The sequence below is a fragment of the Mastigoproctus giganteus genome, chromosome 11, assembly GCF_048544385.1.
Source record: "Mastigoproctus giganteus isolate SK-2022 chromosome 11, ASM4854438v1, whole genome shotgun sequence".
In the NCBI taxonomy this organism is placed as follows: Eukaryota; Metazoa; Arthropoda; class Arachnida; order Uropygi; family Thelyphonidae; genus Mastigoproctus; species Mastigoproctus giganteus.
In genome coordinates this window covers 30,990,545-31,007,745 of record NC_143585.1, presented here as the reverse complement: position 1 = coordinate 31,007,745, position 17,201 = coordinate 30,990,545, and the positions used below count along the sequence as shown (strand labels likewise).

Sequence of the window (17,201 nt, the reverse complement as noted above, 5' to 3'; positions counted from 1 at the left end):
AATATTTGAATAATTTCAAGTTTTTGTTTTATTGAATGCACAGCTCTTGCGTTTGCCCATAATTTTTGCGATTTCTAAACAAAAAAAAACAAAAAAACCTGACATAAATAATGAAACAAAATTTGTCCTTTTGTGGTGCGACGAAACACAACAATCGACGCGACGCACTAAAACAAACTAAACATTTGCATTATGACGCGACTTACTAAACAAACTAAACTAAAGATAATAGGTACACTAATCTCCCAATGATGACTTATAACAGCGTTTCTTGTCCCTTATTTATGACTTGCAAAACATCTGTTTATACCTATTCTAGTTATTACTTGAATTTATCATTTCTGGTTGTTTTTTTTTTAATTTTTAATTTGGAGTCTTGAAGTGTCCCGGTTAATCCGATCCCAGTAAATCAAAAGTCTGCTTATATAATATCAAAATTATTTTTTTGCATCCAGTTCCTTTGTAACCACATCATAATATCCAATCAGATTTGTCAGACAAGACTTTCCCTTAACAAACCCATTCTGTGTCTGAATTATTGCTGCAGTCTTGTCTAGATGATCCTGCAATGCATCTTTAACGTTATTTTCTGGGTAAAATAATGACTCCATTATTTTACCTGGAACAGAAGTTAAACTAATTGGTCTGTAATTACTCGTGTCACCCTTCGATCCCCCCTTTGTGAATTGGGGATATATTTTCACATCTCCAGTCCATGGGGACTCCCCTGAGTCCAATGATGCTCTCATAATTATGGCTAAGGGTTTGTTTACTTCCTTTGCTGCCTCCTTTAATATAACTGGATAGATTCCATCCACCCCAGGTGCCTTTCTTATGTTTAACTTCAACAATTTCTCCTCCACTTTGCTCTCAGTTATTACAAAATCATTAAGCACCCTGCTACAATTTGATAACCTTCTGGCATTTTCAAACCTTAATAACTCTTCATGTGTGAATGTAGATGCAAAATACTCATTCAGTTTGTTTGCTATCTGAGCAGGATCATCAACAGTCGAACCATCCATATCAAGGTGAATGACTTAATGTGAGAAAATCCCTGTGTGGCACCTAAAGAGATGTAAAAGTGATCAATGCTGTTGATAGCATGTCCAGCATAATGACTGTTCACTTGCATTATTAGGAGGCATGTGCAAACATGGAACCCAAGTGCCTAACAGATGACCAGAATAATGTATTGAAAATAGTATAATTATTTCAGATTCTTTAAGTGCACTTCAAGCCCTGAAAAACACAAAGAATATCACCCACCCAGTCTTAAAGGGTTTCGAGCCCGTGACCACCAAATACGGAGGATGCAAAAAGGTCAGGAAATGACCACCACACCCTGAGCAATATGGCCTTAGTTGCTAATGCTCCTAAAAACAAATAAACAAACAAACCAGTCTTAAAGGAAATAACCCACTCTGCATACTTTATCTGAACTTGGAAAAAGCATACACCTCTGCTGGGTCCCTGAACATTGGGAATTTCAGGAAATGAATTAGCTGACAATGCTGCAAAATCAGCCATCTTACCACACAATGACAATTGGAAAGTCCCATATCAAGACTATAAATCAATAATCCAGGGAAAATGCACGTACCAGTGGCAATTATCATGGAAAAATCAAAATAACAATAAGCTTTGGAGTATCAAGCCAAATCTTGAGTGATGGCTTTCAAGCTTCAGCTGAATTCGACAACAGGAGATAATATTGGCATGCCTACAAATATCACTCATAGTTATCTATTAAGAGGGGAGATCACTCCCCGGAGTGTCATCACTGCAACACAGTGCTTCAGTAAAACATATCCTTGTTGAATGCCTAAAATATGCAAGAGAACAACAGGATATCTTCACTCCAGCCACAACAGAAGACCCCCCTTACATTTACTTCACTTTTAGGCAATAAAACAAATGTCTCAAACATTTTTACATTTCTCAAAATTATTAATGTATACTACCTCCTTTAACTAGTTAAAAACTAACTTTCTGGTACTATTTTTTGCAATTATCTCTATCTGACAGGAAATAGCATAAATACTTACCATATGTATGGCGCACAATGGCCATAGTTGCCGATGCACCTAATAAATCTCTAAACCAACAACAACAACAGAAGAATGTGCATGCAGATCTCTTTCACTCATAATATCTTATTCATTACATCTGGATGTAGGGTTTTGGTTGACTGCCTGCAAGAGAGTGTTGTCAGAGATGAATCATTATAGTGCTACTGTTACAATTTAGAGAATAAAGATGAGTTTGCAGTGAAAAAATTAGAACTCTTGCTACTAAGGTGGTCTCGTGTCCAGTACCTGTATGGTATTGCCTTCATTTTTATTTGATCACCAAGAACTGTGCTCATAGAGTTTTTACTATATAGCACCCATGTTAAATGCTGAGCACTATGAAAAATTACAAATTTCAACAAGCAATAATGGTCAAGCATGTAGGCATTTTAAGTGTTGATACTGCATTGTTACTGTACAATGCTAGCACTGTCTTTTATCTCCCCTTTCCTTTCTGCAAGAAAAGGAGGTTTTCATTAGGAGTAATCAAATGTCATATAGTACAGATGTGGGATTTTTTCTGTGGGATTACCACATCTTCAGTAACTTGTATTAGAATTTTCAGAAATACAAAATACTTAGTTATAGTCTGTCCATGTTTCTGTTTTATATGTGTAGAAATAGTTTTAAGATGCCATAAAAATTAAGTATTGCCTATAGATGATATGTAACATTTATTTACAATGCAGTGCAAACAATACTAGCTGTTGAACACCAGCTTAGAGGAAATTTTTTCTCTAATGGAATTAAGTGACTTAATTTTATTTATTTTTTATTTTTTTATTTTAGATTCCATATAAACAGAGTCACACATTTAGAATTCAGGTGGAGGGCTTTGGAAAGAAGATATGCAGAGAATCAAAGATTGAGAGGATTGAGGCAAGTATTATCAAATATTGAACAATATGATCCTAGACAAAAACATTGCAAAATTTCATTTTTGCAATAATGCATATGCAGAATTAGCAAATAGTGTCACTGTTCCAAAACTTGTATGCTTTTGTTTTATTGTCAGCAATAAAACTAAATGATTATTCACTGATTTATGATGCAGAAGATAACCAATAATGAAAAAGTATCCAGAATGGACTGGATATAATGTGATTAATAATTTTTACAATTGCTTTGTATTTTTATTTTTGTGTTAACATTATATTAATGTATTCTCAACAACAAAATCATATAACAACTCAATTAATTGATTGGGTAAAGTAACCATTAGAAAAGCAGTTTGCTAATTGAGGTAGGGAACAAGTAAGTTGCATACAAACAAATTGCCTGTTTGTATGTAGTAGGCTGGATTTTCTAGTGAATAGAATCCCCTAGATCTCACATTTATTTTGAGTTGGCAAATCAATTAATTTAATGAAATTTTCTTTTAACTAACGATTTTTCGTGTCCTATTAAGTTTGTCAAAAAAGTTCTATTGTACTCATAAAAATTGTAGCTGTTTATTCAGGTGCATTATAGCCTTAGTTGCTAATGCGCCAATAAAACTCAACAACCAACCAACCTGTTTATTCAGCCTATGAACCTTTAAACATATCTTTCATTAGTTAAGTACATAATTTGCTATCAAGGAGAGTTAAAATATGTATTTTAAAGTGTAAAGTCTAAGAATAAAAAATGCACGATAATTTGTATCCTCATTAAATTTCAACATATTTAACAATTTTACCTATGTATTAAATTTTGTGGATAAGGAATTTCAGATGAGTTTTCACTATATATTTTCAGGAACTGCTAAATATATTTCATATAGAAGGGACTGTTCAGTTGAATGATCCAGACCACAGTTTTCATCTTATAGAATATTATGGAACTAAACCGAGTATGGTACCTGAAAAACCATTCCAAGTTTTCTTTGGATGTTGGGTAAAAAAAAAATACAATAAATTAAATATGTATTTTTGAATTGAAACATTTTTATCTTGTTTATATAGGTATTTAGTAACTGTTTAGCTTTAACTGACCAGATACTTAACTTAACAGTTTTCTACACCAGTGGTTCTCATTCATATGGACCATGACCTAATTTAAAGTGGGCCCAAAAAATTGTATCCTAACAATATAAATAACTGTGCTGAACAAAAATTGAGAAAATAATTCTGCTTATTGATATTTCTAAATATTTTTCATGGTTAAAATGAATATTTTGTATTTTTGAAATAGTAATAAGGTAGGAGACTAATGTATGATTATTTGATTGCATATTTAATTACTGGCTGTATGCCTCAGCAAAAGCTATTATCTTCTAAATCTTCACACTTTTGTGATATATTACCAGCTAGAGCAGTATTTTATGACCTTTTTGATTAATGGAACACTTTATAAATATTTATATGGGTAAGAAATTGATGGAATAACATATATGCTATCTTCCAACATGGATTAGGACATAAGTAAAAAAAAAATGTTCAGTAATACTATGCTTATTTGTATCATTGAATGTATTTATGATACATATACAAAACCTTTCATGCACAGAGCATGAAAGGAAGTAAAAGTAAAAGAACTAAGGAAGTAAAACTGACTGAAATACCCATTCTGGGGTATTTCCACTTCATGTTGTGAAAACAAGTATATACACATTACAAGAACTTGTTTTTACTTATATACCATTTTTTCCCCCATCTTAAACTGTATCAAAATGATAAATAAGTTCTAATTTTTGATAGAATGTTTCTTGGAATACCAGTCAGAAAACTGAGTAGAATGATAACATTTACTATCAGATTCATATAGGTATCTTTTAATGTGTATTGATTATAGACCAGACTAAAGAAAGTATAATAATGTCATTATAGTTCTTCGAATAGGACTCTGGGGTTGGAAATTGTCAAGTTCATAACTGCAATGATACTACACCAACTGTTATAAACTTTTATTAAAATAAAATAGTATAATGATATATTATCTGGATAATATACAATATCATTATAGTATAATGAGAACTAGATAATATAGTATATTATCCGGTTCTTGTTATACTATTTTATTTTAATAAAAGTTTATAACAGTTGGTGTAGTATCATTGCAGTTATTATGAACTATGTCATTATAGTTATTGAAAATGAAAATATTTATGGAAGAAACAGAAATTGGAAGAAAATAGCTTTTTTAATGAAAATTAGAGTTCCTCCATTTAATACAAAAAGTTCACATGCAGTAATTGACACGCAGTCATTAAAAATCTAAAGAAAAATCAAGAAAAAAAAGAATTTTATTTATTCAAACAATGATAGACATTTACTTAAAAAAATGTTAGATAATCAAATATGACTTCATAGTCTGTATCAGTTTATCTGTGATTAACCACTGTCCTGCAGTGGTTGATCACAAACTGCAAAGTTAATACACAACAACAAATGAATCATCTTAAATTTACAGCTGATTTCAAACTTAAACAAGAATTTACTAGTGCAGGCAAGCTTTCAGAGTAAATTAAAAATCACCTACACTGGTGTACAAAACTTAAGGACCAACACTATTTCTAAAGGTTACAACCACAAAATAAAACTAAATAGCCTGTGGCGATTTGCATAACTGTGGCCGTTCAATAGAAAGCTGGTGCACATGCAAAAATTTGAATCGTGATGAGAGGGCTCACATAAACAGATAAAAGCAGCAGTTCAGCAGTTATGTGCAAATTATCGTATGGTGAGCCCAATTGTTACAGACGTTCAGTTGGTTTTATACAGTGTTACAGACAACGAAATGGCCAGTAGACAACACTGGATGACTTTACCTGGGGTCGAATAATTGGGAAACTCGAGGAAGGTCGAAGTGCGAGGAGTGTGGCTGCATAGTTCGGTATTGCCCATAGCATTGTCTCACGTGCGTGGTCGGCCTTCAGAATGACAGGTACAGCTGCTGGAAGGACCAGTGATGGTCATCCACAAAAAACAACGCCCAACGATGACCGCTGTATACTCCTACAGGCCAAGAGGGACTGACACCAGACAGCAGGATTCATTTGCAAGCCAGCTGCACAGGACGCAGGATATCACAGTTTACTGTGGCCAGGCGACTCCACAAGGTGGACTGTTTGCCCGACGGCCAGTACGCTGTGTCTCTTTAACACCTGCCCATCGGAGACACCGTTTACAGTGGTGCATCGAACACAAGGACTGGACAGCAGTGCAATGGGGTAAGGTACTCTTTACTGATGAGCGTAGGTTCAGTCTCAGCAGCGATTCTGGATGTCAGCTAATCTGGTGAGAGGTTGGCGCACAGTATCACCCTGCAAACATCACTGAAAGGGATCGATATGGTGGTCGAGGTGTTCTCGTCTGGGCAAGCATTATCTTGGATGGACATACACAACTCCAGATACTGGAAGGCGGTACTGTAACCGGTGCACGCTACTGTTCTGAGGTAATCCTTCCCCATGTGCATCTGTTCTGAGGTGCCATTGGCCCCGAGTTCGTGTTTATGGATGATAACGCCACACCCCATTGCACTGCAGCTGTTGATATGCTTTTGGAAAGTGAGGACATTGTTCATATGGATTGGCCTGCCCGTTCCACCAATCTAAATCCCATTGAACACATATGGGATGCTCTGGGGAGACACCTAGTGGCATGTCCACTCCCACCAGAAAATGTTCACCAGCTGAAGATGGTGCTGACAGAGGAATGGACGATGTTACTGCAAGATCAACAACATTGTTCTAAATATGGACAAGGGGTGCAAAGCCTGCATCAACATTAGGGGTGGCCATATCTCCTACTGAGGACCACCTCTTCCCTTTGTTCCATCTTTGGCAGTGATGCATCTGTATCATGGCAGCCAGTGGTGTGTTGCCATTTTTTAATAAAGTCCCTCTGTACTGTTTTGTTTCCGTTGTTGTGTCGGTGTTGTTTCCTTCATCATTTCTGTACCTCACGAGGTTCCTTTGGTATGCTTTCCCCATATCCAGGCCTCCTATGAGAAGCTACAGGTGAAAACCTGACTGGTCCTTAAGTTTTGCACACTAGTGTATTATTAGAATGGGCACGATTACAAGGATAATATGAGAAGGGGTGAACTGAGTAATTGCCATTTAAGAGCTTCCCTTCTAGCATCACTTAGGGATGCCCCTTGTGCAGGGAATCATTCATGTTTTTAGTGTTAAACTGCCTATGTAAACTAGCTAAATCCATCTTGAATTCATTGAATAAATAGTGAGCACAAATTATAAGGGAGAAAGTAACAGTTTTATTTCCTCCTAATTTTTATTTAGTGTTTATTAATTCAGTATAAATTTAAAGTGGATTTAGCCAATTTGTGCCTTTAGGCAGCATCTCATCTGTTCCCACTTGCAAATATCCTATCTTCATGCCTTACTGTTGTATTAGGAAAGTCATTTAATTTGAAGAAAGAAACAAAACTGTTACTTCTGTTCCTATATTTATATGAAACTGCATACTCCTAGTAAAATATAAAAAAAATAATAATAAAAACTAAATCTAGAAGCCATTTGGGATGTGCACCTTCCAATATAGACTTATGAACTACTTAAGTCACAAATATTATATTATGACTATGACTTCATGTTGTGTATAAATAACATTCACATTAAAATAAATTAAACCAGAGGTTTTCTGCACATATTGATATTTTTCTGTACCTTTTTCAGTGGTAAAGAATTTTGAAGGAAATTAAAATGTTAGGGAAATGGCAGTTACAAAATACTGTCAACTTTCAGGGTCAGTTACCCCCCCCCCCCACATTCAACAGAGTTTCTCAAAATTTTAATATGGAAATTATGACAAAATGTTACGTTTGGAAAGCACTGTGAATTAATTCAGAGTGAACAGATTAGTTTTCAAGTGAAAGTGAGAGCAAAATAATAATAATAAAAAAATAAAAGTTAAAAACCCCACTTGACCAACAGTGAGTTGCTTTGAACAAAAACTGGATACAAAAGACAACTTCTGGTGGAAGCAAGCCAAAACTAAAACCAGCCATTGCATGTGCTCATTATGTATGATTGTCTTTTCAGTTATTTTTAGTTTGCTTTTCTGCTTTGTGAAAGATTTACTCTAAATATATGGGAAAAGTGCATATTCTAGTTCTTTTAGTTGAGATTGGTTTCCAGTTTGTAAAAAAAACAATGAAATTCAGAACTGTGGAATGTGAAAAGTAATGTGCACAATTTTCAGATTATTTCAGTGCCCACATTCAATTATAACTATGTGGTCAAATGTGAGGATATAGTAGTATATATGTGTTGACTGCAGGTAAAGCTCACTTGACTGCTAAATATGGCCATGTTCTTTTATTCTCAATTGTGTAAACTCCTCTGATCTATGTGGCCATTTAAGGACTATCCATCATCTGACAAGAGACCAGTAAGGGTCAAAACAATTGTCATGGCAGTGCTCTGTTGTGACAACTGTTTCTTAATAATGTAAATGCTGAGTTTTAGATGAGTTGTGGATACACTTTTTCTGGCAGTTCTTGTAGTTTAAGTCAACTTGTGGATGACAGCATGCATCTTTTATATGTGAATTTATATTAGCCACATGATGACTGAATACTGCCCTCTATGAGTGTAATTTTAACATAAAGCAAATCATAACATAAATGCTGTTCATGATTACAGTGAGGGAAAGTGTGGATATTGTGTATTTTTAGAACTGATGAGCTGCCTACTCAGGCCTGTTTTCATGGCTGTTGCATTTTTATTATGAAATCATGTACTGCATAATATTCAGTAATTAAAGATACCACTTGTAATACAATTCTGCCCTATTGCAAATATCCTTAAAATGATTTTCATACAAATGTATTTGTTTAAGTAGCCATCCATAAGTTTTAGTTCAAAATAGCATTGATTTATATACATTCTCTGTGAAGTATCCATCTTAGATTATTTAAATTTTTCATTCCCTGAGAGTAGTATGAATGAATTTTTTTATTTTATTTTTACATTTTGCAATTCTAGATACCAACATACCAAGATAGTAACACTCTTGTCTTGGATACTCTGTCTCTGGATCTCACCCCACTGATTCAACTTTCAACTGACTTGTACAAATAATATAAAGAAATAAATTGAAATAATACTTCTTTCTTCCACCTGAATGTCACAGTATTGCTATATAACAAGCAAACACAAAAGTAAAGCACTTTTGTATGCTTTTTTATGTGAATAGGCAGGACAAAGCTATGCATTAGCATTAGTGGAGGCATATGATGCAAGAAAGCAAGCTTATACAGCATCAGCAAAAAAAAAAAAAAACTTCCCTTTTGACCCCATCCATTAGCTCCAAAAGTTTGTTAATCAAGTTCTTCCTTGAATTTATTTAAACTATCAACTTCCACAATGACAGATGAGAGTTTGTTCCAGCAATCAGCCACCTGCTGGCTAAAGACAAATTTCCGCACATCTATTCTACAGCTGTCTTTCCTCAATTTGAATTTGTCCCCTCAGATGATTAATCTGGGCAAGAAGAAGAATCCCATCAACATTAAGTTTGCCTCAAACCATTCAAGATCTTACACATCTCAATCTGAATAGTGTTATTCAGCAATGATTCCTGAGCTGGAAACTCTTTAGAACGCTTCTGAAGCAATTTTGCCCAGGTTAAAGGGAAATTTGCTTTAGTTTGCCTGGACTATCTCTCATCTTTGTGAGTTAAGTTACAACTGTGTTTTTAGGAATTATAGTGATGTTGTGCCTGTCCTCCCATCATTGAGGTGACAATAATTATTGAAATGGCATTTTAAGGATGGTACCACATCACACGTAAGTTGGACTTGACCTTAGCTGTCATTTGGTCATAAAAAAAGTAAAGCCAACCAGTTATATTTCTCCTTGGAGAAGTTAAGTTCTGCTTATTTGCAAATAAGCAGAGCTTCTCTAGTGTAAATGAGACAGCACATTAAAAGCCTCAGAGTTTGACAGATGAGCTCAATCTTATCTTTTTCAGACAGCGTTTAGCTTTATCTAGTCGTTATGAAATGTGTACATTAGTGCTGCCACAATGATCATATTATCTTTCTTTGACAGATGAAGCTTAATGCTGTAAATTAAAAAAAATTCAGTTAATGAAATTAGAAGGCAAGTTATCACACTTAAATAAGAACAGTAAGTGCATAGCAGTGTAGCAGCTCACTGATTGATAGTTTCATAAGAATTAGGTTATCTGACAAAGAAAACTTTCATTTTAAGATAAACATTTTACCTGAACCCTAATCTGTTTTTCAAGTTTTATAAGTAATTTATTTATTTTCCTCTAAATAATATTTTGCTTTTTAAACCCCATAAGTTTAGAATGCCTAGTTTGTTGAAAAGCAGTTTTCCACAATTATATTTTTTCAGCTTTTTAAACATTTTTTGAAGCCTAGTTAACATATCAGATCTCTTTAATAGATGGCAATAATTACTCTTTAATTAGTTATGTTTGAATATGATAGTTTAGCATACTTCTTTCCACTGTCTTGCTAGTGAAGAGAGAAAGAGAGAGAGAGATAGTGCAGCTGGTGAAACATTTGCTGGTAGATGATATGCCCTTTGAAAAATGCTTGCTTAAATAATTTTTGAAGATGTTTACATCCTGATATAAACTGCAAAGGAAGCATAGTGAAAATTATAAATGCATCCAATCTGAGCCTACACTTATGCTAAAGAATTGTCTGCTCTCATTTTTACAAAGATACCCAAAAACTAGCAAGTATTATATCCCAGGATAAGGGGATCCCATTTTGTATGATGAGTCAGAAATATTTAACTATTTCATGAATCAAGGTCTGATTCATTAAGAGCAGGTTAATGACATCACTATGGAAGTTTTTTAAAGTAGTTAAGCATACCATTAATAAAAAAAATATTCATGAATTTATCTTTATTTCATTCCGAACAAACTAAAAATATGTAAATTAAATTCATTTTTTTTTTAAAAAAGAGGCCCAATGTTTGGTCATTTCAGAAAATGAAATTATTGTGCAATTTTTTTACTTATTTTATGGTAATCATGGGCAGTTAAGATGATGTGAATGCACAAAAAATCCTGTGCATATATTCTGTACAGACACATTTTCAGTCATTTATGCTATGCCTTTTCATTTGATATTGCAGTATTGTTTGTTGTAGAAGTTAGTTCTCTCTTTGACACATGTGGGATTGTGGTGCAGATACGTTAAATTGTAGTATGAGTAGATCAGAAAAGAAGAGGGAAATGTTGAATTGTAGAGAGTTTGTTGGAAATACCAAAAAAAATGAAGTCATAAAGGAAATAGACTGAAAAAAAATATGCAATTCTCCATACGGAATTTATCTTACCTAGGCCACCACAGCCAAGCGGTCAAATGTGGGGGTACAATAGTACACCCATTTGAATTGATAGTTCTAAGTTATGTGACTGCTAAATACACTGATGTTCTTATATTCTCCATATCTTGCAAACTCCTCTGACTCTGTGTGGCTGTCCCAGTGTATAAACAAAAAAATTTATTGGTAAATGTTAATGAATGAGGCACTGAGGATGCTAAAAGGCAGAAAAGGCATTTTTTAATTGATTTACTGACCCACAAGCAATGGTTATTTTGGCTACCAGGTTTCTTGCTCTCTGACTCCTCTGACTCTGTGTGGCTGTCCCAGTGTATAAACAAAAAAATTTATTGGTAAATGTTAATGAATGAGGCACTGAGGATGCTGAAAGGCAGAAAAGGCATTTTTTAATTGATTTACTGACCCACAAGCAATGGTTATTTTGGCTACCAGGTTTCTTGCTAAGGCATGATTGTCAATTATTATTCTTGGGACAAATGTAAAACTAAATACAGAATGGGTGCACTTTTTCCAACAATTATACAACTTAGTTTAATTTTATAAAGGGATTAAAAATTTGGACAAATAGCCTATTAATTGGTTTCAGTTAAATTCAGTACTGCATTATTAACTTTGTTTTCAAAATAGGTTTGTCTTGGGCATTCATATTCTCAGATTATTGCCTGATAACACAAATATGAATAGACTTAGAAATGAAGTGAACAACATCCAACTGCATTTATACTGTTTGTATTAGTCTTTATGAAGGTGATTTCAGGAAAAATATGCTTTGTACCTCCAAGAAGATATGGACGATTTATCCTGTGAGTTTTTATATAATAAAACTTCATCCTGCACAATTTTTCTTTGTTAAGTTGCTAAAAATTTCACATATTTTATATCCCTTTTCTAGATTTCTGATGGGCAACGATGTGTAAGCAGACAAATAAGTTTGAAGGAAAGAAAGTTTATTGGACATACTAGCATGGATCCATTATTATCATTAGTTATGTCTAATATGGCTAAAATTCAGCCAGGAGACTTGGTCTTAGATCCTTTTGTTGGCTCAGGTAAAGTTCACTCTACAATGTTTAAGTATTGCATTTTTTTATTTGATTAATTAGTTCATTCACCAGTAGGGGAATTTTTCCTCAAGCATATAATATACTGTTAAATCGGTTCCTTCCATAAGTTAAATTATCTTCAAATAATTTATTTACTTGAGGAATTTATTCATATCTATTTATTTGAAAAATTTTAGTGTGCTATATCAGAATGCAATGTGCAGTTCGATATAAACTAACTGGCATTTATGTGTAATTATTTCAAAATACTAATCACTTCTTAACATACACATAATACATTAGAAATTTTCTTGTGAATTTGGTAATTTTTGAGCCGAATTAAATTCATTAACATTTTTTTTTTTTTTCCTCATTATGTTTATTCATTTACAGAGTCAAAAAAAAAATAAATTTTAAATTACATATATAATTCAGTATATTTAATGTATAGAACGATTCTGGTGTCAATTAACACAGTATACTTTGGAGAATAATCTCTTAGTGGAAAAAATTAAGTATTAAACAACTGGCATCCAAAACCTTTGTAGTTGACATTGAAACTTGACACCTACTCTGCTTAGAGTGCCAGCAGGATTCTGAAAACAACGGATGCAACCTCTTTTACTTCATTAACTCTATGGGGATTGTTTCTGTATACATGGTCTTTCAGATACTTATCCATAGCCAAAATGACAAGGGAAATGAGTTGGAAAGGTTTTCGTTTCCAAAAAGTGTCATGTATCAGCCTATAAGATTTACACAAAAAAAGTTTGTGTTTTTTTTTTATTTAATTTTGTTTTATTTATTGTTTTGTGTTTAATTTAATTTTTTTGTTTTTTGTAGGCTGATACATGGCATTTCCTTTTATTTATTGAAGGCATTGTTATGTTTAATGAACATATGGAAATTACTGATTGCAACTGAATTTTATCTGCAGTTGGAGCTCATTCTCTCACTGCATCTATTATGCCATGTTTACCTCAGTTTTCCCTAGTGGCATACTGCTGAGACTTATTGCACAAATTCCTGCCATTGGAGTTGTTTCTCCTTCCACACATGTTATGGCTATGTTTCACAGTATTTGTTACAGCCCACCTTGGCAATGGGAAAGTGATATATCAAATTTTTATCAATGGCATAAGAAAATACTAAATTTGATTCTGTATGTAGGTCATTGTTAAAAAAATTCCAAGAAATTTGTGACTTTTTATTTCAATTGGAGCACTGTTTTATGTGAAAAAGTCAGGCATGACTTCATTCTTGCTGCCAGAGCTGGTTTTACCCTCTGTGGCCATGTTTCATGGCAAAATTTTGTAGCCTGCTACACTTGGCAGTAGCTGCAAACTGTTGTGTAAAATTTTTATCAATGACATAAAAGGATACCTGGCTTTTAGCCTTTATTCATTTATGTAGAGCAGTGGTTTTTGACCTCTTTTTAATAACAGCACTTCTAAGTAATTTATTTTATTTTGTGGCACCAATACTCAATTTTCTGCCTGTTAGATCCAATTCTCTCTGTGTATATATATATATATTTAAAAAAATATGTTATATGATAGTTATTACAATACTATAACTATAAACAAAGCAATTCATAATACAAATTATATATATATAATAATTTTATTCTTTTTATAGAGGTACTAAATAAACAAATTATAGATCACCACAAAATTAAAAAGATTAAAAAGATACTGTGCACCTTTTTATAATGAAATAAATATAAAAATTTAAAAAAAAAAAAATAAGTTTAAGTAACTTAAACCCAAATTATGTTGCACCCCTGGAATGTTGTTGCAGCACCTCTGTTGAAAACTACTGATGTAGAGTATCCCCTTGCAATTTTCAAGCAGTAAGTGACTTTTTAATTTTGATTGGGCTATTTTATGTGGAAAAGCTGGGTATGCTTCATTCCTGTCATTGGAGCTGGTTCTCCTTCTGCACATATTGTGGCCATGTCAAATCTTTGCTACCCACTGTGCTCATGGGCAAGTGCAAAGTGATTAGAATTAACAGTTAAATTTTTACCAATGATATAAGAGAAAACCTAGTTTTAACTTTTGTTCCTCTGTGTGTGATATCCCTTTGGGCCAGTCTTTGTGGGTAGCACAGTGGTTATAATCACTGTCCTTCCCACACCTGGTGCAAAAGGCACAGGTTCAAACCCCATTTTTGATACAAAGAAAAGAACTGTTATGTGATTTTTCACTTGTTTGTAGTTTTGTGGTGAAAAAGCTGCTTCAGCTATATTGCGCCTGTTCAAATTTTGTTATTGTCAGTTATGTTAACACTAACGTTGAAATATTAGATGCGATTGGTAAGGTTTATTAGACTGAGCTATGTAAAGAGTTCCTTTACTGATTTTTCACTCTGTGACTGAATTAGTCAGTCTCAAGCAAGGATAGTAAAGTTTTTTTTTTATCCTGTAACTGTGAGTTTTTTTATCCAGAAAGATGTTTTTGATGAGGTAATCCTAATATGACAAATTAAAGAAGAAAAAAATCTCCTTGGACCACTAGGAAAAAAACATGACATTTCAACCAGTGTTTTTCATCCAAAAAAGTCAGTTGCACTTTCCTGGTTGATGTGACTGCATTTTCACAAGGCAATTTGACTTCCCAAGAGGATAACCCAGCATTGTTTTTTTTTTTTTATTCCTTGCCTGAACGTTATTCTGCAAAAATAAGCGACTCTAGATTTCTTTCAACCAGAATTGGAACATCACTGATAATCTTAAAATATTTGTGTATTGTTTTATTGATGATTTTTTATTCTTTAGGTTGTAAATGATTGTTTTTATTGATCTTTGCAGGAAGTCTCCTAGTGGCAGCAGCTCAGTTTGGCGGTTTCGTTTTAGGTGCAGATATTGATTATTTAATGCTGCATGGGAAAGGTAACTGATGATAACATATTAATAATGTATTGCGTACAACTTAAGAGTAGTGTAAAGTGCCTCAAATTATTTTCTGATAAAACATTTGCATGTATTCAGAAATAGCATATATTAAACAGTCAGTTTATTTTTTCTATAATAAAAAGCACTTTTTTTTTAAATACAATTTTTAAATTCATGAATGTAAACTTTGTAGAATGTGGTGAATTTGGAGAAACAAACTTTTTTGTCAGTCAAGTTTTCCTGCAATACATCACATGCTGTATAATCATGTTTACCATGATTATACAGCATATTTTGGAATCAAATTCCAGGGAGTGTTTTCAATTTTGACTTGTGTAAATCCACATTGTCTTGAATCTTATTGAGAAGTTACATCTTCATATGCTGATTTTTTTAAAATATCTTAAATGTAAAAACAGGCACTTATAAACACTGTAAATGGCAGTTTGTTCCTGTAATTTGAAGACAGTCTGTAAATATATGAACATAAATTGTTAATACTGCCTTGGAAGATCCTTCAAAATATATAGTTTTAGTAACTACATATGTCCAGCATTTTTTGCCACTTATATCTGAACAGATTGAGGCTTGTAACAGAAAAGTAATCTGTATAAATATATTCCAAAATCCAGTTGCGAGTGGAAGCCTTTTTTTTTTGTTTGTTTGTCTGTTTGGGAAATAGCTCATGATTATTAAGAGAATTTGCTACTTGTTGACAGAGCCTTAAAAGTATTTATTGATTGCTATCAGAAAATAAACTCAGTTGTTTTTGCTTGTCTGAACAAAAATACAAAATTTTTTATGATGAAATCTAACTGAAACTTGCATCATTCAGATGGTGTTACAAAGTATATATTTTGTGTAAGGATGGTTATAATTACAGTCATTTTGGCTGACTAGGTAGTAAACAAGGAACTGCCCAAAGACAAAATTTGGATTAGCGATTTTCTAGATTACACAAACAAAAGTCACAATTAAAATCCCCAGAAAGTGACACTTGGGTGTGCTTAGCTATACAATACAACCATACAGCATGCTTTATTTGATCAATTATAGTATAGTATGAAAGAAGCTACAGGTTGCGAAGATAAAATTGCCTAATGTAATAGCCATTCAATATTGCAAAATGCTGGAAGTAGTATGGCACGGTCAACCAGTGCCCAAAGCATGTCCTGGGAAATATTAATATATTATTTGATTAAATAAAGTTAATGTGATATTTTCCTTCATGGTGAGCCATGATTAAACCCAGTTTAAACAGTGCTAACCATTACCACAAACCACAAGGATTAAGATTGTGAAGTGGCCATGCATTGGTGAAATTCCAATATTTGGACAATTCATGCTTTGTTGTCTACAGGCATATATAGTGATCTTCTTTAATTAAAGCACAATTAATTATAAAAACCTAATGAAAATCTGTAAACCCAAACAAAGTTTTAAAAATTTCATTAGGTTTTGCAGTTTTTTTTTTAATCTACTGCTATATTTCATCTATTTTGAAAATTTTAAATGCTAATATATTTCAAAAATATCGAATGAGGGTTTTCTGCTGATTTAAGTAATATTAAGATATTGTTAATGTATAATTTTAGTGCAAATATAGTCAAATTAAACTTTTCTTTCGTGAGTTTCTGGAATGTATGTTACTACCTGTAGCGAGTTTTTTCAAGCAATTTGGAAGTACATAAAAATTGGAAAACTATGTACATAGAGGCATTTAAATATTAAATTTTTAGGTGGAGGTAAAGAAAGCCTGCACAAGAAGCACGCAAAAGTTCGACGAAATTTACCAGTAAAAGTACTTTGCCATAATGGCATTTGTATTGTTGCTCGCTCAGTACACAGACGGTGGGTGTTATCGGTCAGGAGTAGAAATTGAATCCCATGGGAGATTGAATTGAAACCCT

General features: G+C 33.2%; 1 protein-coding gene across 1 annotated transcript in view; it reads left to right on the top strand.

The window, feature by feature from the left end:
• LOC150077850 (tRNA (guanine(10)-N(2))-methyltransferase TRMT11-like) overlaps nt 1–17,201 on the top strand; it is a 58,233-nt gene that overhangs the window by 23,692 nt on the left and 17,340 nt on the right. The window contains exons 4-7 of the mRNA XM_090384730.1: nt 2,862–2,951; nt 3,810–3,947; nt 12,245–12,401; nt 15,208–15,288. Of these exons, the coding sequence (XP_090240856.1) occupies nt 2,862–2,951; nt 3,810–3,947; nt 12,245–12,401; nt 15,208–15,288 (466 nt within the window). The remainder of the gene's footprint in view (nt 1–2,861; nt 2,952–3,809; nt 3,948–12,244; nt 12,402–15,207; nt 15,289–17,201) is intronic.